At 48.4% G+C, this 24,722-nt stretch overlaps 1 protein-coding gene across 1 annotated transcript in view; it reads right to left on the bottom strand.

The window, feature by feature from the left end:
• Positions 1-24,365, bottom strand: part of drp2 (dystrophin related protein 2) — a 40,681-nt gene extending 16,316 nt beyond the window's left edge. The window contains 13 exon segments of the mRNA XM_035532132.1: positions 1,398-1,555; positions 4,433-4,518; positions 6,037-6,238; positions 7,158-7,232; positions 7,614-7,675; positions 8,662-8,722; positions 9,846-9,902; positions 9,905-9,923; positions 11,133-11,279; positions 12,252-12,520; positions 12,766-12,886; positions 16,275-16,431; positions 24,203-24,365. Of these exon segments, the coding sequence (XP_035388025.1) occupies positions 1,398-1,555; positions 4,433-4,518; positions 6,037-6,238; positions 7,158-7,232; positions 7,614-7,675; positions 8,662-8,722; positions 9,846-9,902; positions 9,905-9,923; positions 11,133-11,279; positions 12,252-12,520; positions 12,766-12,886; positions 16,275-16,431; positions 24,203-24,249 (1,461 nt within the window). The 5' untranslated portion in view covers positions 24,250-24,365.
• Between the last annotated feature and the right edge of the window lie 357 nt (positions 24,366-24,722).

Below are 24,722 nucleotides of genomic sequence, written 5' to 3'. Positions count from 1 at the left end.
AGTCACAGTCCTCTTTCAAGGATCAAGAACTTCAGATCTCATTTCAAACACGGTATATGGTACCAGTCTTTCCTTCTGCATACACACACACACACACACACCACACACACACACACACACACACACACACACACACACACACTCTCAGCTGCACCATGTTATCAGTCTGACTTTTAATGCAGTGAGTGATAAACTAGTAATTTGGGAAGTTCTGATTGGCACCGTACCAGAATTTCATTTGCTATTAAAAATGCCTGAAATGGAACAATGGTGCAAACCGAAAGGATTTTAATTATGCAGGACGGATCTCACAGTCACACTCTTGAATAGGAGAAGATTTCATTATGGATCGACAACACATCCAAGAATTACAGGTTTAAGAGCCCACTCTCCAAAAGCCTCTTGCTCCCGTGCCAGATCCATAACGAGTTCATCCATGCATCTAAATGCCACGAGATTCCAGGAAGCCACTGCAGTGGTCCAGGAATTATAGCCCCATTCAGAAAACGAAGGAGACCGCAGCAAGCCTTAAACCTCCACTCCGTCGTTTCACATGCAGTGTGTCCTAGCGAAGGCACAACCTTCCTGGCCCAGTCAAACTGCAACAGGAAGAAGAGGGTTCAGTCTTGCACAGGGATCTGGGTATGCCACTCCCCTGGCCAGTCTTCTGACAGCTCCCGTCATTGGATGGTGTGCACTAAGAACATGACTGGACATCAGATGTGTTCTTTTAAAACAAACAAACAAACAAAAAAAACCCTCAGAACAACAAGCTGCCTGTCTGCAATATACTTGTCTACAAAGCCGAAACACAGCTGGTCGTATCAAAATCACGAATGAAAAAAAACAAGCCAGCAAGCTGCACTTTCCCTGTGTGAAAGCTCAGAGTCCAGGGGAGAAGGAGAAGCAGAGAGCAGCTCTCATTATTCCTGCCTGCCCGGGGAAATCACCCCAGTGCTGCTCGCAAGATTGCTTGCCATCTCAAAGAGAAATGAGAGAGTAGGAGAAGTGACCAGAAGCAACCCAAAAAGAACGCTTGATGCAGTGGCTCATCAGAGAAAGAAAGCTTCGCAACAGAGAGCAAATGGAGACGAAAGCGAGCTCTGGTTTATTTTGGGGTTGGGGTGGTTTTTTTGGGGGTTTTTTTTTTTTGGACTTTTCTCTGTCTCTGTCCTGCGCAGAAACTCCCTCCCGCGTCCTACAGCTTACTTTCTACCCACAGCAGCAGTGTTTCTATCAGCCTAGCAAGATGGACAGCAGGCAGAGGAAAAGGAGAGCTTTGGAGATCACAAATCCATGAAGAGTGGGAGAGAGAGAGAGAGAGAGAGAGAGAGAGAGAGAGAGAGAGAGAGAGAGAGGAATAAATCTGTGTCTCGGGGCGGCTGCTCAGGGCTCACCATTCGGAAGCAGCTCCGCACGCTGGGCTCCACGTTGCTCCCCCCGAAGGCAGCCACCTCACCCAGCTGCCGGGGGATCTGGATGACCTCATGCAGCAATACACTAAGGTGCTTCTGATCCGCCAGGCCACTGGGCCCACACACCTGACTGAACAGGTCTAAAGAGACACACACACAGAGGGTGTGTGTGTGTGTGTGTGTGTGTGTGTGTGTGTATATGTATATATTACATTACATACATATACACACACACACACACACACACCACACACACACACACACACACACACACACACACACACACACACATATATATATATATATATACATATATACACACACATACATACATACATAGATACATACATATACACACACACATATACATATATATATACATATATACACACACATACATACATACATACATACATACATACACGCACACACATATATACACACCTATACATATAATGTCTGTATGTATGTATGTATGTATGTATGTATGTATGTATGTATGTATGTATATGTGCATGTGTGTGTATAGAGTTCACCAAGTACAACATTTAATCTGTAAGGAAAGGAAATTCTGAATATATAATACTAAACTATCAAGACTCTCCATGGAAGCCTGGGTGTACGGCTAATTCTTTTGAAATTACTGAAATGGCTGGTATTTCTGTACGCGTATTTGCCCAGTGCACTGGTATGATTGAGGAGTTAGCTGATAGATTTTTACCAAGGAAGGAAATTAACTGACATCTAGGCTAGTATGCCTACAGGAGTCCTACGGGTCTCCACGGACTTCTGGGCCGCCCAGTGAGACAATGGCACAGTATTCCTCTTCCTCTTCGAAATGGCTCTCCTCTCTTAGAGGGTAGCCTCAGGAGAGCTAGCAGAACTGCTAATGCCAACTCTTAACATTCGCCATGGGGACTTCTTCACCCAGAGAGGTGCCAAGCATGTCTGTGCACCAACCGCAGCTTGAAAACGCAAATATATATAGCTCTGGAAACAAGAGCACTCGCCACTCTTGGCGCACACACACACCCACACACACACACACAAACCGGTTGCTTGCATAACTCACACGTGTATGCAACTGCTGCAGCTCCCCTGCATTCTCCCTGCCTGCTGCCCCCCGTATGCAACAGCAGACACCGCTGCCCTAATCAAGCCACCACCTGCAGCAGCCGTACCGTCCCCCCCCATAACACGCGCCTGGCTGGAAGGGACCCCCCCCCCCCCCCCCCCACACCACACACCACACCGATAACAGCAGATGCTCCAGCACAGCGTCTTTTGAGCACCAGTTACAATTTACACTCCCTCATTAAGCAGATGCTGTTAGCCTGCCGCTCAAGGCTCACAAAATGCACAGACAGTAGACAGCACACGGTCCCGATCGCACACGCAAGGACCCATAACCCAGACAAAAGCTTTTGACAAACTTCAAATGCTGGTGTACGTGAAATTGGTAGCTGGTTACAGCTGTGGGAGGCTACTGCAGCTGCCCATTTCCAAATGTTTCACACAGCACCACTTGCACTGCCAAAATACACCACCTACTTCATTACAAAACATGTAGCTATTAGACACAGCTTATTGGGTATGCAGTTAGAGACCAACCCGTCCGCTGTCATGCGCAATTGGTGTTGCAAGCCTTTATCAGTGATCAGTTTCTGGCCACTGCACTATTACTGGCTAGATTGTTTTAAGTGTCAGACAGCTGTTAACTCGGCAGTGATGCTTATGTAAAAACTCCAGCAACTTGGCCATGTCCAATATATGAGTGAAAGAGCCACTCTCATGCTACTATCGTGTCAGTGGCACCGCTGTGCCTGCCACCCACATAACATCTGCCCAGCAAAGACCCGGCAGCCAGGAACAGGAGGGGTGGGAGCTACAGCACACGGCAACAGTTACAGTTACACCTCTAAAATGCACCTCTAAGGTAGGAGCACTCAATAAAGCAGCCAGCATGTGCAGGTGCAACGTGGGTGTTGCAAAGAGGGTGACGCGTCCGTCTTCAGTAGGTGATGGGAGCCGATCTCTGTGCCGTCTGAACAAATGGGGTTTAACACCGAAACACACGGAACAGACTCTCCCTCCCCAATCTGTCCTCTCACCCCATTTCTCTCTTCGTCACACTTTCTCTTTTTTTTCCTCACTCTCTCCCACCCCCTACAGTAGTATAAACCCTATCTGACAGAAGTGGTGTCTGGGTTTTACGGCAGCTGACAGATGGTGTCCTGACAGTACGCAGGCCTGCCTCCGACCCGCTGGGCGGAATTCTGCTCCTACCTCCTGACTCCGCACTCTCTCAGAGCCTCCGAGGGGCCTGTGGTTCTCATGTGCCACTCCGCACGTTTATTTACAAGGTCTTGCTCGTAAAAGCGGCTGGATTGACCTCATAAAACTGTCCCTTTCTCGGTTGCATAGCCATACGTGAAATATCGGATCATAAGAGTGAGTGCGGGAAAAAGGACTAAACGAGAGAGTCGCTACAAAGCCAGCATATGGGTCTCATGTTTTAGCTAAACAACGGGGAAAAAAGCTTTTGGCGTTACCGAAATATTGTCTCCATTAGGATAATGGACATGCGTGCATGTGAGCGCATGCCTGCATGCATGTGTGTGTGTGTGTGTGTGTGTGTGTGTGTGTGTGTGTGAGAGATATACCCTGTCACTCTTCCTGTAGTGATAAAATACATTTCTACGTTTGGCAAGTTCCAATGGCTTTTATGAAAAAATGCTCATTTTGTACAAAATTCAGCTTTTCTTATAAAAAAAAAAAAATAAGATAGCCACAGATTAAGGTTAGTGTTGGGTATTGGCATAGTAGCACAGTAGTAGTATCTACAGTAATAAATGCTCAGCAGAGCATAAAAGGTGTGTGTGTGTGTGAGTGGAAAGAGAATGAGAAAGATAAAAAGAAAAATAAAGAGAAATGAAAAGAGGATGAGAGAGAGAGAGATGTTTTCAGAGGCAGACTTCTGTGGCTTTAGTGCTGCATGCCTGACTGGGCGTACTTACACTGGTATTTCTCCTGGATGTCGGCATTGCATAGGCTCACCAGGCCTGTCTTGAAAGACAGCACACGCATCTTACCATTCCGGCCACTGGGAAGAAAACGGAGGAGAAGGGTGGACTGGGAAGCTTTGAACTGTTATCATTCACACATGGTGGCATGTGTCTAAACACCTCTGAAAATAGAAAGAAAGTCAGCATAACCGGGTCAACTGCAAAACCTTCACTACTGAGTCCTAGTAAATGCCCCTAACCCCTAGTTTGCCCATATACCCAGTTGGAATTATAATCACTTTTTCCACCGTGTTTCAGTTGGCCCTCTCTCTCTCTCTCACATCCTCTTTTCATTCCTCTCTCACTATATTCTTTTCATCTTTCTCTCACATCCTAAAAACTCCAGAATTAGGCCAGGTTCGGATGAACAGCCTCTTTTTCAGAACGTACACAGAGTACCGCTGAAGGCAGGGCGGCTGTTGCCGTGCGCATTCTTTATAAACAAGCTGCCATTTGTATGCACTCATGTCCCGTGATTGATTTTTTTCGCCTGGCTAATGTCCAGAGATGTTGGAGGAAGTGACTTAGGCAGACGCTTCCACTGGTTTAGCGGTGCTATCACCCCAAAAAGGTCGACTCCCATGCTTCGGCAGTCTGGGACTCAAATCTAAACGTGAGATGGCACACAGTGACAGAACCAGTGTTCAGTTAAGTCTAGCAGCATTCATCGAATTCCAGCTGTAGTGAGACTGAGCATGATGAAAAGGCCAAAGGGCAAAGGGCACCCCCCCATGCTCTGGATCTCACTTAAATCCCCTAGAAAGGCCACAACATTTCTAGGTTTAGGGGTATTGGACACACCTGACGGAGATACGAAGAGCGATGTGCTCCAACAACAGTAAACAAATTCAGAATGTTTTAAGCAAGCTCTAAAAAACACAATCGCCTGTAACAGTAGAAACAGCCGTTTCCTCGCAGTAGGGAGAAATCCCCCAGCCCCGCTGGAGCCGTTTGCTAAAGTGAACACTCCTCTGGCTCGTTCAACCTGCTTGTCTGACTGGGACCTGGTGATTACGTTCCCCTGCACACAGCTCATTCTCATTTACTCTCTGCATTCATCGCAGAACATACAAAAAAAACCAAAAAAAACCAATTACTGCAAGTTACGTGCAGCGTGAAAGCAGTGATTTCTAGCCATTAACAGCAGGTAGTTAAGAGCTGCTACAGACAAATTTATGACAGATAGAGAAAAATTAAAAAAAAGAAAACAATTAAAAAAAACTGGGAGGTTGCTTTGCTTTTTATGTTAGCTGGAAGCCAACAACCTAACATTCTCAGTCTAGAGTTTTGGCAGGGAACTGGAGCTTCTAGCTCCACCACATGTGTGATTGGTCACCTGACCCTTGATTTCCCCTCGTCTTTGTTGTGATCTAATCTTATTCACAGCCACACATGCTTCCAATGTGGAAGAGCATCTTAAATCAAGCCAGCAATCAAAGTGGAGGCGGGGCCTAACCTTGACGGGCAGACGAAGGTGAAGTGGGTGTGATCAGATGGAGTGCGGCGGTCACAGGGGCGAGAACAGTTGGGAGGGATAGTGGGAAATATGGCCGTACCTGTCGTAGACGTTGAGCAGCCAGTTCAGGCACATGTCCACACAGAGAGGGATATTGATGAGGATGGACCGCTCTTCCTCCAATCTCTCGTACAGGGCGGTTAGCGCATGGATCACCTCCACCACATCCATCACATACTCGCCATGCTGTAGCTCCTGCTCTCTGAACACCTCCACCAAGCTGGTGAGTTTCAGCAGGTCCACTACGTGTCCACGCACACGCACACACACACACACACACGAGATGAATACATAACGCTCACTTGCTTGTTGCTTTGTTTAAAGTTCAGGGTTACGGATTATGTGTGTAAAGTGAAAATTAATTCAATTTGCCTGTACTAAAGTCATTTTCCTGGGCCATTTCGGAGGATCTATAGATTTAAGGCTGTCCACTAATGTTGCGCGTGATTGGATAATACGATAATGAGATGACAGAGAGAGGGAGTGAGTGGCTGGAGTGCTTTTAGGGTTGGCCTTCCAGACCCCAGCAGAGCCTGGCGGACGCTCTTTGTGTGCTGCCATCCTCAATCACGGCACGCCCGCATGGGAAGCTGCAGAGTTTCTACGGTAACGCTGCTAATTAATCCTTCCAACGACATACAGCAGGACCAGCAGAGAGGGCGAAATAAAGGGCAGGAACAGAAGAGAGAGAGCAAGTGAAAAAGCGAGAATGTGATGGCGGGAGACGTCAGAGCCAGAAAGAGAGAGCTAAAGGAAAAGAAGGCGGCAAAACGGGAGCGATGACGCGCGCTTATGCAGTATTACCCCTAGGAGGGAGGGCACACAGGTTGAGGAGCATTAAAGAGACTGCTCTGTTCCACCCATCTGTGACTCCTAGGCTGGGAGGTAGTCAACCTGCTGCATACCCACAATAGACAGGGAGAGGGAGAGAGACGCAGATAAACCGCACCTAATTCTGCATCCAGGCCGATCAATTACCCCCCTACAAGATGCGTAATCACACCAGTTATTAGGCGTAATTAGGCTGCGTGAAAATGACTGTCCCTAACGAGAAAGACGGCAAGCCAGGCCCGTATCCGTAGCTAATCGATGTCGGATGCGCTCAGAGACGGGCGAGAGGTGGGTGGCGGGGGCTCGGCGAGGAGGTCCAGGAATACATACGTCTCAGAGCCTTCTGCACCCGCCGCAGTTTCATGGCCGTGCGGTAGGCGGAGAACTTGATGTTGTTCAGGTCCGCTGCAAGAGAGGTGGGAGAACGTGAGCAGGGTTATTCGGAGGAGAGAAGAGCATCTGGCTCCGCCTCCCAGTCAAGGCCCCTCCCTCCTGCATACACATCGGCTGGGTGGGCCGCAGCAGCTCCGGTAGCGTCGGTGTTTGGGTGCACCATGCAAGCTCAGATTAACACATGCGGAAAATGCCCTTTAATCCTTGTTAATTAGAGGCTGGCATAGCAATCGCGTGCCTGCTAATGAGAGTGGTGTGTCACTGGGGGAAGGGTTTTAATGAGGCGAAAGGTACTGAGGTGTGTGCGCGTGTACTGTGCGCTTCACGCATTGTGTATGATGGTAGGAGGCTACACGAGGATGAAAGACCCGAGCCTGAATTTAATCGTCTTACCCAGTGCTTGATACAGCTCTGTCATCTTTGGATGGTCCCAGCAGGTTGTCTGAGCCTGATGGCTAGCGACAGTGATACGGAGGAAGTAAAGGGGAGAGAAATAACAGAGAAAGGAGACCAACATTTCAGTATAAACGGAGGACCGAGTCTCTCGGTGTGTGAGAGAGAGAGAGAGAGAGAGAGAGAGAGAGAGAGAGAGAGAGAGAAATAAAGAATGAAAAACAGAAATACAAGGTAGGAGAATCATATTACAAAGTAAAAACACAGAGGTTGGAGTGGAAAAATTCCTGAGACCCTACCCTGCATCACAATGGCTAGTCCGTGCTCAAATTTGAACAAAAAACCCTTAGCGCTGCACAGAGCTGGCGCGCGCCTGACAAAACAAATAAATAAATAAAACCTCTGACCGCTCTCAGCAGCCGCGTGGACGCTGTACCCTTTCGGCTGCAGCAGGCCGTGGCAGCTCCAGCCACGAGAAAAGAAGCACGTCTCAAACGAATTAATAACGAGGACAAATAAAACAGGCAAGTGGCACGGAGCGGTGCGGAGCAGGCAGTCAGCAGGAGCCGCGGGAGCCGCTCACTCGGTCGTCGTTACCCGAGAAGAGCACGCATCGATCGGCCCGGCGACAAACACTGCCCAGCTGCACTCCTCGCGTGGGGGATGCGCTAATGGATTCCGGTCGGGAACACAAAGGTACACACGGTTCCAGCCGGCAGGGAGTATCGAACAAACAGAGGCACCAGACCCAATACTTTCCCTTAAAAGACAACAGCCATAATGTTCAGGCCTCACTGACTGATATCTGTGCAAACAGAAATGGGCTGTGAAACAGCTTGACCGCCTGACAAAGTCTCTGTGCGGTCGAAATATTATTCATATCAAAGCACAATAATCTTCTGCACCAGGGAACAGTAATTGTGTTTGGGGCATCTCTCTCTGTCCTCTCGTGGCTCGATAACCTGATGTCCGTCACCACTGGTTTGGAGCGCAAGCTGCTGCTGCTGCTGCTGCACACTAACTGCGGGTGGCTCACGGCTGAACTTACTTGATGTAGTAGGGCACTTTGTTGGGGGATATAGCGCGCTCCCAAGGTATCTGCACGGAACCTAGAGAGAGAGAGCGCGAGTGAGTAGGAGCAGTATCAATCAGACAAACATGTCAGGCATGAAAAGCTATTTGTAAAATCCCGAATGGCACGGGTCAACTTTTTCCAGGTGCCCTGCTGTCGTGCAAACAGACTACAAACCGCAGGGGTACACGGACGGGATTCAGAACACCCGAGGGCCATTATTTTTCCAGAAGAGAGAGCAGTGTCTTAAATGGCACTGAAAGATGTGGTGAAAAGAACCAGTTAGCGGTACAGAGGTATGCCTTCGAGCTGGGATTCAGGTCTGGATACGCTATTCATAGCCCGGTGAAGACGATTGGGTCTGTTCTCGTTAGAGAGTCACTCTTTCCCAGCCTTTTTTTTTTTTTAATTTTTTTTTTTTTTACAAATTTCGTTAGACAGCAATGCATCTTCATGCTCCCATGGCACTGGGAAGTGATTAGAATTCGCTCTTGAGCACTTTGTTCAATAATGACGCATAGGCAGAAGTTTTAAAACCTTGTGACCGGCATTAATAGCATGTGTGATCAGAAAATCTCTATGACTAATATTAGCATATGACAAAAAAGTACATTACATTTTTGAACATAACATGATGCAATTATTAAAATATAGAATAAATTTTTAATGTTGCATTACAAAAATTACATATGCAGTGTGAGGGAATGTGAGTCAAGGAAGTTACACATTTCTCGCAATCAGTAGTGCAAAAAAATTCAGCACTGGGAAAAGGAAAGAAAAACAGTTTAGAGCAGACGGAGTAACAGACCCCCCTTACGGGGGAAATTATTTTGAATCAAGGGCTATGTTAGACACTGATATCAGCGATTTAAAGGGCCGCACGTCTCGTCTCCAGCTCCCAGAGGCAACCCGCCTCAGAGTTTTGCACTTCCACGGCTAAGCCAGCCGCTCCGTGGGAGTGCCCGGGCAGAGACCTGGAATTCTGGTGAGACGGCAGACTCTGCGCTGCTGAGTTGAGTGTGCCGCGGTAGCCCAGTCATCAGCGTGCAGTTAGCGGACCTTCCTCCTGGCTCTGGCCCCGTTCCCTGTCCAACCCCCCCCCCCAGGCCCACAGGGCAACAGGCAGCCCGGGGCAGCCTCCCACCAGCAGGCCAGCTTACTGGAGAGGAAGTGCTGCGATCCGGGGCCAAAGTCTCTGTGGGCGTCCTGCAACTGCTCAGGCGCTCCTCGATAGAACCCTGAGATTGGGGGGGAGAGAAGAGATAAACCAAGAGAACAGAAAAACAGACAGAACAAGAATACCCTGGGGTGAATCACAAGGGACTCTTTTCTTGTATTTAACCCCTCTTTGTGAACACACATAACACACACACACACACACACACAGAAACATGCACGCATACTCTCACTGAAAAGCACAAAATGGAAACGGGTGCACACAGACACAGACGCTTGCTCTCTCTTCCTGCAGTTAGCGGACAGCTCTCCTCCCTGTCCTTTGAGGGAAGCAGGAAAAGCTTCAAATGAAGACAACAGCTAGGCTGAAGTAAATGGGCAGGGAATGGAGTGCGCTCCGGTGGACGGAGCCCAGGGGAGCGGGAAGGACTGGCCAGAGACAGCCTGCAATTTAGTGCACAAGAAGTTTACTGCACTCAATCCTTGACTCCAAATTCTTTTCCTGGAGAAGCGTCTCTGGGGAATACGCTCTTCTACCTAATCCTGGCTGATTTAGAAGGTATTGGATTTGCCATGTAAAGCATCGTCAGAGGATGTCAAAACAGGGATGTAAAGAACAGGATGTAAAGCCCGAAAATCTATTCATACCGACACAAAGCCCCAGAATCTCTCTCTCTCTCTCTCTCTCTCTCTCTCTCTCTCTCTCTCTCTCTCTCTCTCTCTCTCTCTCTCTCTCTCTCTCTCTCTCTCTGTCTCAGGCATTTCAAGGACACTGGGCTCTAATTCAAGCATAATGGAAAATTAATGTAGCCCTCTGCACACTACATGTCTCCACTAGTCAATGTAAAAAGGTGGGCTGGTTCAGCCTAATTGATTTGTTCATATTTAGTCTAAATAGATGCTCAAGTTGAGCACTGTGGAGAAACGAATAACGAATGGAAATGTCTGTGCCAGACGAAGGTATTTCCCAGCTAGTTTAGAATGCTATTTGAGTTTGTGTCGTTTTGTGTGTTCGTGTGTTTGCATTAAGTGTAGTTAAGCTGAAATGACTGAGCGTTTTCACCCAGACCCGAGGTGATAAATTATTTAAGAGATTAAATATGAGAACATTAGAGTTTAAAATGCATTACATCTGTGAGTGAGTCCCAAACAAATGGAGCAGACTGGTACAACCTGAGAGTTTGTATAAGGGGGCATGTAAATAACAGTGGGTCACACATGTTCACACACACACATACACACGCGCTCACACACAGGTGTGTGTCGCCTACCTGCAGCAGCTTCCACCTGTTGTTGAGGTGCTCCAGGGCACGGGCGTTCTCCATGGACAGGTGCACGTCGGAGATGGCCAGCTGGTGGGCCAGGTCATTGATCTGCTTCATGCCCTCCTTCACTTGGATCAGCTCGTCCTTAAAGAGCTGAAGAGGTGGAGCAGGGGCAGAAAGACAGAGAGAGGGAGAAAGAGAAAGAAAGAGAGAGAAAAGAAAAATATGGAATGAAAGACAGAATGCAAGAAAGGAGAGAAAGAGAGAGAGAGAGAGAGAGAGAGAGAGAGAGAGCGAGGGGGATGGCGAAGCGTGCTGGTTAGCCTCACTGCTCACTCGGACAGCTGGAGGTTTGATTTCTCACGGGCTCCTGCCATTTTTGATGCATGTCCAGGGCAAATCAAGATTAATGATGTGCTAGAGATGCAAACAGCAGGTCCCCCGTGTTCTTCTCCACCTTGGAATAGAAAGGCAACATCCAGGGGCTTGTGCAGACAGGGCCACCCAGACGCCAGCACCGGCAGCCAATGAGAGGCTGGGCATTGCTAGGACAGCGTCCCCCACACAAGATTATAGCGTCTAGTTTATTGCAGTTATGTTTCAGATGTGACCCACTTACAGGTCAGTGGTAATGAGAGGACAGGAAGTGACCACCTCATTTCTTTATGCCCAAGAACGGCCAATCAGAACGGCCGCGGTTTTTAATTCGGCCGTGCTGGCCATGCCTCCTGCAGTCAGGCTTCAACGTGCAGCTACCAAAAAGGAAACAGGGAACTGCATAATGGAGAATGGGCGGCCAGCCCCACTCCTCACAGCAGCTACTGTCGGTTTAAGCTCCGTTTCACATTCGACATATGTAAAGATTTTTATCTGTTGCCCCCGTTTATATAGCTTTATAGCTACTGCTGCTTACAGCAGGCCTAGAGCGGAAACCCACAGAGCAGGAGAACTGGAGGCACTACGAAGCATTTCAGGAGTCCCATGGGTTGCTGCGGTTACCCCAACAGGACAAGCAATACTTTGTGCGCTTCAAAGCCGCCACTCGGATCAGCCTACTGTGGCCAGCATTACTGTGAACAGCTCTCAGCTGCGCGCTGCCCAGGCAGAAGGCCTCACTCTGCACACCTTGGTGGCATCTATGTGGTCCTGCAGTGAGTCGATGAAGAGGTCTCCGACAGGCTCCCAGGCATCGCGCACGCCCTCGGCCTGCTCCAGAGCCGCCGCCAGCTCACCCATGGCTGCCTGCACCTGCAGCAGCCGCTCTAGGGTGCGCTCCATGTGCCGGTGGCGGTCCACGCAACGTGCCGTCAGCTTCTCCCAAAGGTCGCTGGTCACGTTTGCCTGCTTCCACACGGAGCGGCTCACGTTCAGCATGCGTCGCCTCGGAGACACCTCTGCACGAGAGGAGAGGAGACAAAACAGTGAACACAATGGCCCAAATGTCTTCATTATTGATGTCTGCGCATGTGGCATGCACCGCTGCACTGGGCTAATTGGGGATGACCCAGCTCCAGTCAACGGCCTACATAAAACATGCTGAATTCTCCCTGGATACTCCTGTGCTGAGTATGTCAAAAAAATGGTGGCTCGAAGGGGCAGAATTGTAAGTGGCCGGGGGGTTGAGGAACGAGCGGCAGACCTTTGCCGTCTGGCAGCGTCTCCTCAGGCTCCTGGAATGGGTGCTGCGTCAGAAAGGCCTGGGCAGACTCCAGCACAGAGTAGATGAATGGCCCCCTGGACTTCACATCCTCCATGAAGGCCTGCGGACAGTGAGGTGAGGAGAGGGAGTCCATCTGTAGCCAGTTTGAAGATACTCCCGAGTACATAAATCAACATCAAGGATCTGAAGATTGAGAGGCTACTGACTCCTGACTGATTTCTAGTAGGCACGGATATGCACAATGCACATTTGTACAGGCACACTCAGCAGCTCACACACGAAGACACACACTCTCACACACACATACACACACACACACAGTGCTGGCTCTCTGCCCACCCACCAAAGTCATGTGTATGGATGCTGCAGCACGGCAAAGCATGGGCGCACTCCCCTGCCAGTCTGCACACGTCCAGGACTGCCTATCTCACCCAGGGTCAAGCTTTCCAAAAACCGTCTCACTAAGAAAAGCACGGCCTGGGTTACGCTTCCTACATCACGATGATCTTCCTGCTATGATTCATTGGGGGAATTCACCCTATAACCGTTTCCCCAATGGATGCTAAGAGACATGCCCCTGTTACCCCCAGGCGTGCTCTAATCGACCCCAGCAGCTCCTCCATCACTCGCACGCGGACCAGCTTACTCGGCACAACGCTTCTCACTCGCCACCGTGAAAGCCGAAAGGCCAACCCTGACACTGCAAGAAGAGATTACCCTTTACTTAAAACGTCCTTTATTACCAAATGGAGTTGCTCAGGCCATGGAGTACAATGGCTGTTGTCTCTCATTCAACCAGAGCAGCCGCACAAAGGCCCAGTGCGGTAGCAGTATCCCTGCACGGGCCCCTTGTGAAGCAAATGCAGATGAATACAGAGCCTGACGAAGTGGAAAACACGGCCGCAGGTAAACACCCAAGAGTGCACTGAAGGACTGCTAACAGTGATAAGGCTCCTGTTGTGTTTCCATGGCAAAAGGTCCCCCACCCAAACCACCCCGCACACAACTACACACACACACACACACACACACACACACACACACTAGCCAAGGCCTGGGGTGAGCATAGTTCTTTCTTCCTTCAGCCTAAAACTTTCATTCTCACTAAATTTTACAGTCAGGAGCTCTGCCACTGGCTTAGGAAACATGAAAAAAAAAAAAATTTTGGATCATGTCAGTTCTGCATACGTCGGTATAGACACATTCAGTGTTCAGTGTTAAGATGGCAGTCTTGTCCTGACCTGATTCTGACCTCATTATACCCTGCTCTCTTAAAGATAACAGCACAGAGAACACACACACACAAACACAAGCTCTGAAGGCTGATAGTGGCTAAAGGGCTACCGTTTGCCTGCACCCTGAGAATACAAATGTCCATAATAGCTGCTGGGGTTTTTTTTCGGGGTTGCCTCACTGACGTTGCAGTCTGCTGTCTGGTGGAGGTCACACCAGAATTCAAATTGGACAAACACTAAACAGGGACAGGCACAAAAAAGTGCAGGGTGTCACATATCTGAATATCGTCTGAAAAATCCACATAATCATTATGAATGGAATGAAAGTTATATTGATATAGCACCATTTAAGGAACTCAAGGTCACTTTCCAATTAACACCTACAGCTTTTACATCCAGTCACACACCAGTGAGAAGCAGCAGCCAACTGCACAGAGCATACTCTCAACCAGAAAACCCACCCCCCTGGGGTACTGAATCAGGTGCAGGAAAGAGAAAGAGGACAACACCCAGGATAGAGCACCATCCACCACTGGGCATGCAATCATTCACGAGGACAACTTTTATTAAGGTAGCTATCACTGGGCATTCACACACACACACACACACACACACACACACACCCCAGGATTTATTAGGATAGCCAAATGACCTAACCTCCATGTCTCTGGACTGTGGGAAGAAAGCAGAGACCCCAGAGGAAACCCACACAGACAGAACATGGAAACTCCACCCAGAGAAAGACTCAAACCAGAGACCACAGCACTGAGAGGCAAACATGCTAACCACCAAGCCTAATATTATGCTTGGGCAAAAAGAGCACCATGCATAGATTACAATGGAAAGGGCTGCAGGAAAAAAATACACAGGGAACCTGTTAAGTGAAGAGGACTATGATGGTTTGGAAAGACTATGATGGTTAAGAAGAACATTTATGGTTTAGAAGGAGTATGATGGTTTATAAGAACATTTATGGTTTAGAAGGACTATGATGGTTTAGTAGAACATTGATGGTTTATAAGGACCATGATGGTTTAGAAGGACTAAGATGGTTTGGTAGGATTATGATGGTTTAGAAGGACTATGGTAGTTTAGAAGGACCATGATGTTTTAGAAGGACTATGGTGGTTTGGTAGGACTATGATGCTTTAGAAGGACATTGATGGTTTAGAAGGACTGTGATGGTTTAGAAGGACATTGATGGTTTAGAAGGACATTGATGGTTTAGAAGGACCATGATGGTTTAGAAGGACTATGATGGTTTAGAAGGACTATGATGGTTTAGAGTTGGAGGCTGAGGCTGTTACTGTTATACTGAATGTATTTTCATGGTTGGCATTACTATAAGTTCATGTGGAGGATGAGGGAGATGAGTTTGTGTGTGTGTGTGTGTGTGTGTGTGTGTGTGTGTGTGTGTGTGTGTGTGTGTGTGTGTGTGTGTGTGTGTGTGAAAGCAATGTAATCTCTGGCTTCTTAAAACTGTCTAATGGGAGTAAGAGGAGGAGTGTCCCTCTCCCCACTAACGCCCAACCCCCTGCAGGACTAGACTTCCAGTGGAACATTACAGACTGACAGCACTAGAAATTGGAACAAAGGTGGAAAGAGCTTTCCACAGCAGTACAGAACCAATTACATGGTGTAAGGGTGTGTGTGTGTGTGAGAGAGAGATAGAGAGAGAGAGTCTGTAAAAGAGCCAGAAACAAGATTATCCTCCTCACTTCTTTTTGTATGCAACTTTGTATATATGAACAGCACTGCATTCGGTAGCACCTGTGAGCCGTTGATATCATAACGCACGTGTGGTTCCGTGCTTTTGAAAACCAGCACACAGTCATTGCAGTGCTTTGCAGAATACCACACCCCCAAAGAAACAGAGCGAGGTTATAGAAACACACATAGCTTAAGTTATTAATTGTACTTTGGTAGGCTTGGCTCTGGTTCAGACAAGTAGCAGAGGAGTGTTGGCATTACAATTACAAGGGTATAGACATGTCTTTCTCTTTATGATAATAGGTCAGTTTTTTATTATCCCTCACAAGCGGATGAACCAGCACACTTGTCTAATTCATTACACTGTAGCTCCTGTCCCGCTTCCAAAGTGTTAAATGTTTAACTGGGCTCATTATTTTGATAGACAGGTTGATTAATAGCCACAGACAAGAGAATGTCTAATTGAAACATATAGAAATGAGGGAAGGTGCAAATGTGTTTGTATGTAAAAGTGTGTGTATGTGTGTGTGTGTATGGCACTACCTGGTGGAACTCCCGCTGGTGCTGTACTGCCCCCACATCGCCCCCTATGGGCAGCTGCTCGGACAGCTCCTCGTCCTTGGCCGTGAGCCATTCGATGATCTCCTGCAAGGAGATCTGCAGCTTTCCGCTGTTGTCTGAGAAGGCTTCCAGCCGCACCCTGCCAACACAGAAGACGACAGCCCCACCACGGAGGCACAACCCAGGGTCACAACCCAGAGCAGAGCTCCCCTGGCCGACAGCTCCGCTCGGACTGACTCCAACCTCCGTTTCAAGGACAAGATGTAAAAAGGAGTCCCATATCCAAGCCACTGCGTCTCCACAGTGCGCCTACACATAGCAAGAGGATAAAAGAGAGCTTCACTTCACTGATTTGCAGCGCTTAAATGGAAGAGGGTGTGGGGAAGGATCCAATCACATTTATGACAGCATGAACATGGAGTTTTAAAAAAAAAAAATCAAACCATCAAATCAGTCCCTTAGCCACCTGCAAAGCACAGGCTGGGATCGTCTCTGGGAGTCGGGCGGCTTCTATCACTCTCACAGCTGGGGTGGACGGGAGGAGGGCATGAGGGAACAGAGCCGCTTTTCAATTACAGCCAGCGCCGCAGCAGGGCTCGGCCACACCCCACCACATGCTGCCGCATCAGAGCCGCCCGGCTGCACGCCGCTCGCAAATCCTCACGGGCTGATGTATTAACAGTGCGGGAGCGAGCGCAAGAGGAGACCAGGAAAATGAAAGCGGCGAAACAAAGTACCCAAGATTTGCGAAGGTCCGGTAATGACTTGCTCAAGCGCATAAGTGTTTAGGCCCAAAGCGACTGTGAATTTCCGTACGATTGAACAGTGCAAGCGCTTGACTGCTGCAATGTCTTGAAGAATCGAGTCGCTCTGCATGGGGGTTTTGGGGTAGAAAACCCTTGTGATTACAGCTCATGCCGTGAGCAACAGCAGTGAACAGGACACGGAGGCTGTGCTTTTATATATTCTGATTAGCCTCAATTTGAGAAGTAGGCAATGCGGCAATCCAGCATAACAAACGGCAGTAGCACACAAAGCGTGCTGGGGCTACAGTCTGGATTTTTCATCTCTGTTTGCCACGGTTTGCCTAGCGTCTCGTGATGTCTGAATGGTAAGCCATTGCTTCCTTAGGGTTATATATGGGAGAGCAGCAGAAGAGGAGAGTAGAATGAGAGAATGAGTATAGAATGAGCAAGTGAAGGAGAAAGAAAAAGGGAAAACTCAAATGAAAGAAGGAGAAAAAATGAACAAGAGAAAGTGGAAGGAGAGCTGGAATACGCACAGAAGAGGAACCTACCTCTGCCTGCTCTGTTCTGGAATGGACTGGAGACCCTTATGATTTTCTTATCAGACTCCAATAAAGGCAGCCAGGCTATGAACACTGCATTAAAGACCCTGCGTGATCTAGGGCTACCAGTCGGCTCTATAATCTCAACCTCGCAAGCGCACACACACACACATAAAAGTAATGAGTCGAAGGCCAGTCGGCAGTGAGGTTTAGACCTCCGCACAATTCATGTCATCCACATGAAAGGAATCTGCTGTCACCCAGAGACTGTGCTTGATGCGTGCACTTAGCATAACCGCTCTGGCTGATGGCTTCCAAGTGAAGTGGGGCGGTAGGTGGGGCTCCTCTAATGGGCTTTGTGCCATGAATATACTGCACCCAAACACACCACCATCAAACAAGCATCCACAGCCTTGTGTGTAGTCCGATTGTGTGTGATTTTCAGTGCCTGTGTTTGTGTGTGACGGTGTGTGCGTTTATGTACAGGGGGCAAGCGCAGGAAGCAAAGAAGCAGGGTAAATATGCCTACCTTCTCTGTAACACGGGTGCATCTGTTGATGGTGTTTGTTTTGTTCTTAGCTCTCACTAAGGACTGATCATGTCCTTGACTTATTGTTTGTGGGGATTTCTATTTGTGTGGATTTCTATTTGTGTGTGTGTGTGTGTGTGTTTGTGTTTGTGAACGTGCACATGGGGGGGGCATATCTGTTCTGTCTTCATGTATAAAATGCCGTTATTTCCATCTCCTAACTGTAATTTGACTGCATTAGAGCCATTCAGCACTCCTGGTTCACAGCGGACAGGATACAGGTGTCCCAGAAAGAGTATATACTTTATATAGCCTGGGCCCTCACACACTGATCCACATCACAAAGGCACATCACAGCTGAGCTCAAGCCAAAAAAAACACGATGATTTACCACCACTTTCCACATACACCCAGCACCTCTCTCTCTCTCCCGCTCTCCCGCCGTCTCTTCAAAACACCCACCACGCCACGATCCGTACAAAACGTCAACCTGCACCCTCCACGCTGCCAAGCAGTGGGCACTGGCTCTCCCAAATCTCCCTGAGCAGGCCCGTGCATCGCACGGACCCTCCCCGAGCCTGCTGGGTCCACAAGCAACGAACCAAAGACGCTTCCGCCAAACAGGTGTAGTTGTAACCGCGCTCCTTTTCCTAGTGAAAGGGGAGACACTTTAAGGGGCCGGCACTGTGTAATGGACGGGGAGTCACATGGAGGGGCGTGCTGGAACTGCGACAGACCCGGGCTGCCAAAGTCTCTCCTCCGCCCCTTGTCCGGGATTAATGGGAGGCCATTCCTGGCACGCCTCGGAGGCAGCACCGTGACGGTTGCCGGGGGCCCGAGTGGCAAGGGCACCCAGCTTGATGATGGCGGGTGAAGGAGCCCCGGGGTCACCATGCGGCTCCTTGTAAGGCAGCGGATATCCAGATTTCACGTGACGCATCAGCCAGCGAGGCCGACGCTGTCAATAAGGACAGCCTGCGGGGCACTCGCTCTACAGCGCGGCCCTAGAGGATGGGATTGAAGCAGCTTGTTTCTCTGACAAATAGACCTCGGGAGCTGTTCCAGGCCCCTCCCAGTGCGCTCCAGCTCATCGGTACAGGAAAACCTGGATAACAGAACAGGCTGCGTTGGGAACATCTCCATTCTTTTCCTTTCAGAATGTGTGGAGTGCGAATGTGTGGAACCCAACACCTCAATCACATAGCACTCAGCCGTCAGGCCGCGAGTCACTGGTCAGTGAAGGGCTGAAGGCATGAGTTAGGCTGTTTGCACTCTTTTTTATCAAATGCCTTATTAGGTGCATGTCTTAAGCTATGCTCTGCAGCCCTGTCAATGACTAATGTTTTCAGCGCACGCACACACACACGCATATACACACACACACAGACGGGCACACACATTTACTGTGTTCCTATTAATGTTATAGTCAGGAGACATGAAAGCAGGATAAGACTTTTATATATCTAATGAACTAATAACTAATTCGCTCACCTCCCTACAATCGAGACAAAACACATTCACAGCACAGCTAATGGGTTTCGTAGTGGTAAGTAGTTAGAAGCTTCTTGGCTTGGCTATCAGATTTGTTGTAATATGCAATTCAGTTGACAAAACATAACGACTTGCTTAAAATAGGTGCTGGGATCAATTTGAAATGTTCTGAAAGAAGGTGAAAAATAGATTTGTGAACAAGGCTAGAACTTCAGTTAGTGCCAACAATTCATCATGCGATAGAACTGGCTATACTGAATCAATAAACTAATGAGCAATGACTGCATTCTCCCCACGGTGTTAATAAAAAACCTCTCATGAAGTCAAAAAAGGAATGGTTAATTTCTGCCCAGGGTATTTCAATGTACCATGTCACCTCCAGCAATTTACACATAAAAATTATGCTAGGCCAACAAAATCAAGTCACTTTAACATCAGAAACTGATTCCATTGCCATTTTTAAAAATTCCATTCGATTAAAACAAATTTCCTGTGTTTGAAAGAGCTCTTCAGTGCGGTATGCGAGAGGGAGTTGCTCTGCTGCTGAAACGGGGCAAGCCATCGCAGAGCGGGAAACAGTTTTGCCACCCTAGGGGTGAGTTAGTGATGTGTATTTGAATTTAGCAGATCTGTGCTAAACTCACGGTGACTGCACTAGGCATCAGGACTGAGAGCAAATGAGCATGACTCACTTCCTTAACCTTCATTCTCCACATCATATGCTTCCGAAACACACACACACACACACACACGTCAAAAAACATATCCACTTAGGAGCAAGCTTACTGCTGATCGCCCCTGTACAAACGAGTTTAGCCGCATGCATCGCAAAGCACATGCGTGGAGACACGCGTGTGGACACGCCACTGGGTGCATGCACAGAAGTGCTCAATTACATAACAGGCACTGGCGACAAAATGGCACATGCAGACGCCCGTGGAAGCTCGAGTGCACAGCCTCCGCAGAGCCGGGATTAATGAAGAGATAAGGCGCGCAGAGCTGACGGGCCACGAAATGGACGTTTTTCAAGGGCAGATGTCTCGTGGAGTGGGGGAGCGAGGAGCAAGAGGAGAGCCCGGTCTCAGGAGGTAGAGGGAGGACGTGTAACGCTAACTGGCCCTGGCAGCTGAGCACAAGCCTGATCTTCTCTGTGTCGGGAGACAGAGAGTAGAGCAGAGGTCGGGCACTCCGAGCCGGACAACCACGTCCAAAGCTGCTTTATCCGTAGTCTCTGGTGAGCCTGAAGTCAAAGTGAGGGCACAGAGCTTCGCCTGCCATCCACACAGCTTTCAGAAGCACTTCAAACTGCTGTCTGTGGCCCATCTGTTGGGATTAATCAGATACCCTCCATCCTCTTCATCACAATTAAGAATAATTAGGGGTTCACCCATGTGAATACTGTTTATGACCCCCCCATTTTGACCCCACGCCTCTTGTTTAATGATTCTTTTTGAATGAGTGCTGTCCTAAGTGGCACAACATAATGATGTCCTTTCAAAGCCAGACAGCGGCAGTCGGCATGGCCACAGTGGCTGTAGCCAGCGAAACAGGACGGTTTGATTCACACCGCACTGCCTGATGGATGTGCATGCATCGCGCCTCACTGCCTCCACCCACCATACTCATCGCAACCCCACTCCCCCGCCGCCGAACAGACGTTAAATAATTCACACTCTTATAAATCCCCGCCAATGTGTTCCTTCATTAGAGCGTCTGAAAAAGTTCGGGCTTGTTTGGCAGCCCTGGTGTTCGCACAACGTTCGGTACGTGTGCGAACGCGAGTGCCCGCCCACCCCGCTGAAATCACACAGACACAGCCCTGTGTCGGTCAAATCTCCTCATCTGCAAGCCCCCAGAATGACGCAAGTGCAGAAGCAGGGAGCCCAAAAGACACGCGTGGGTTTCTACGGAGACTCTGTTTAGGGTTGGCGTGTGCCGCGTAAACGCGCTCTTAAAGTGCTTTCTCTCTCCTAGTGAGATGAGGTTATCAGATGAAGATTTTGTCTTGACATTTCTACATGAAGCGCTTAGGTCCTCGCTCTAAACCCGACTAATTAAGACACCACTGTAAGTCTCACATTAACGGTTCTGGAGTTCAGAAAACTCAGGATGGCACGTCGCTTAAAAGCTTAAAAGCCTGAGAAACGGCACCAATTTCAGGATGAGTCAAAAAGCCTGTGCGTCAACAATGTTACATGTCCATAAATGGTCAGAGATAGTGGAGACTTCACAGAGCTCCACGGCTACAGCAATACCAGCACACAAATGCTGTCTCCTATACTCACACACTCACACACTCACACACACACATTTCAACAGCACAAACAACCCAAAGAACTTTTATTCACTGACCCCGGTTTCCTAGATTAGATTATAGCAATTATCATTCCATTATAGATCAATTAAGACTTACTAGCCTGGATGGCACCAGGACCTGACAAGACATTACAGTAGAGAGTAACAACGAGGATACTGGATGGTGGAGGGGTCACTGCACTCCAAGATCATCAGTATTGGCATTATTTTCCTATAGGACAGAACTCAAATAGCTTTGGATTCAGAGCCCACCACACTGACAAGACGGTCCCAAGCTATGGAAAATGGCTTAGTGCCAGTATGTTAGTACAGTGATACTCTGTGTGTTTTAATGTGAACAGCAGGCTGCACAGAGTTCAGTGGGTGCGAGAAGAATGTCTCAGGCCATCAGCACCCCCTCACATCTGTGTCACGTGGGAAGCGAGTGTCCCGAAACAGGCAGAGCCAACACCGGTACGGCTCCCTCACCACGGCAACACATTCCCAGCATGCCTCTGTCCTCTCACTAACCCCCAGGACACATTCCACCCAGACCACAACGCATTTTAGTGTGTGAGAGCACACCAACAAGGTCCAATTGTCTTCTGATTATGACAATGCAAGGCTGTGTTCATTTGACTTATTTTTTTATTGCCATATTTTCCGAGAAAATGTTTTTGCTGCTGATATTTGCGGTAAATTATTCATGGGGAAACTGCTCTAGTATAAAACATGAAATCACACTGTGGGTTTTAAAATTTCTTATAAAATAAAACCCTCACTTCAACACGGTCAACACTCTCATAACATGCTCCTCATAGCGGTTAACACTGCAGACACAACTCAGATGCGCACAGGGTGGAGTGAACGTGCTGCTCTCATTATAAAGGGGTCTATCCGAAGCCATAGTCCACAGCCAGGCAAAGGGCGGCAACCAGAGAGAGATTAGCCAAAACATTAGGGGCAAGCGAACACCAGGCAGCCAAACCGAAAGAGCCTAAAGCAGAGGCGAATGTCAGGAAGCAAAACGGATTGGAACATAGACAGGGTAGATTAAATGCTCAGCACACACACACAATGGATATGGTGGAAATGAATATGTCATGTATGTCTCACAGTGTACAGGTGATGACGAGTAGTAATTAGGAGAGGCTGAACAGAGAAGGGAGCTGTGATTGGTGGATCGCGACGCAGATGGAGTACCTCGTGGGAAGCTTGTGGGAAGCCTAACAATAAAAAACTGTTGATTAGTTTTGTTAGGATTTCCTACAACGCGACTCCCTTTTCTCTACACTGCAGTCATTTCTATCCAGCCATGTTAAAGGTCTTTTCTCTGTCATGTTGGCATGTCCATTCTTAGACAGGTGAACGGCTACATCAAGTACGGTTTGAGCTAGTGACAGACGGCAGTCTCATTTTTGATACTGCATATTCTATCAAGTCTGCACATGTTGCACTTGCTATGTCATTTACATATTTCCGCTTACTCATCTGCTTTGCTGTCAGGTATCTCTGAATAAAGCGTGCCTAATTCTCAGCGTCTCAGACTCTGTGTCACTCATTCTGAGAAACGTGCCCCAGGGCCCCGAGGACGGACAACCAGGCCAGGCGAGACAAATGCTGGGACAGACTGAAGGAAAATAGGGAAGTTTGCATGACATTTTTTTATGATGACATGAGATTTACAAAATTCAAAACGTATCGCGGCAATAAGATCCTGACCGAGCCAGTCTGTCTCAGGACCACAGCAGCTGGTCTGGGAAAACCTAGTCAGACAAGAAGCAGCCTCGTGGCCTAGACGACTCAATGTACTGCCTGAAGATCTCCGATGGAAAGCCACTTAGCATTCTGTCTGTGCCCATTAGGACATATTTTTCTATGCCATCATTCTGCCTGCTGGGCTGTTTGAGGATGATCCCATGATCACCTGCTGCGGAAGTGGGGTGGGGTTGGGGTGGGGTGGGCTGTCCTAACCAATCACCCCCACAGAAGCACGATGGTTAAGACAGTAATTAAAGGGCTAAGCATTATATTTAAATAATCATTTAAATTAAAAAACCACAGAACACTACACAGCCATACAAATGACATGCAAAACAGTTGCATGTCTTTACTGGGTCAGGCCAGCACTGATGACTTAACTCATCTTACTGAGACTCTGGAGAACTTCCTAGATTAAACTAAAGGCCAGGGAAAAAAGAGAAAACTCAGTAGGCTGGCAGAATATGGATCATTTAATCAGACACTGTTGTGGGATGGTCCCACAAGTCGCTTGCTGTTAAAGGGACAGTGGAGTGTGGATGGCACCTGATGTTGTGGGACTTGCGCTTGATCTCGTTCCAGCACAGGTTCATGTCGTGGTCAGTGTGCTTGGTCTTCTGCCCCCTGCACTCGGTGGGCACCTCCTGCCCCTCAGGATCCACCGCCGACTGGCAGGGCACACAGTGGCATCTCGGCCCGAGGCCGCCTCGCAGCTGAGAACACACACACACACACACCACACACACACACACACACACACACACACACACACACACACACACACACACACACGCAAACACAGACACACAGGATTTTATTTGAGACTCTCCATACATGTAAGTCGCTGAAACTTTAAAATCGAGCACAGATCACAAAAAAGAGAAACATAATTTGCATTCACAGATACAAACACTGCAACCCAAATTATACATAATCATTCAAATCCAATGTCAGTAATGTCTGTTAGCAACAGGATGTGCCATTTGTCACAGTCCCTGCTGGGAGAGGAGGGGTAGAGGAGGAGTGTGTGTGTGTGTGTGTGTTTGTGCTCACCAGGGGGGAGGGC

Source organism: Electrophorus electricus, chromosome 12 (genome assembly GCF_013358815.1).
Source record: "Electrophorus electricus isolate fEleEle1 chromosome 12, fEleEle1.pri, whole genome shotgun sequence".
Classification (NCBI taxonomy): domain Eukaryota; kingdom Metazoa; phylum Chordata; class Actinopteri; order Gymnotiformes; family Gymnotidae; genus Electrophorus; species Electrophorus electricus.
This window is presented reverse-complemented; position numbering and strand designations above follow the sequence as displayed.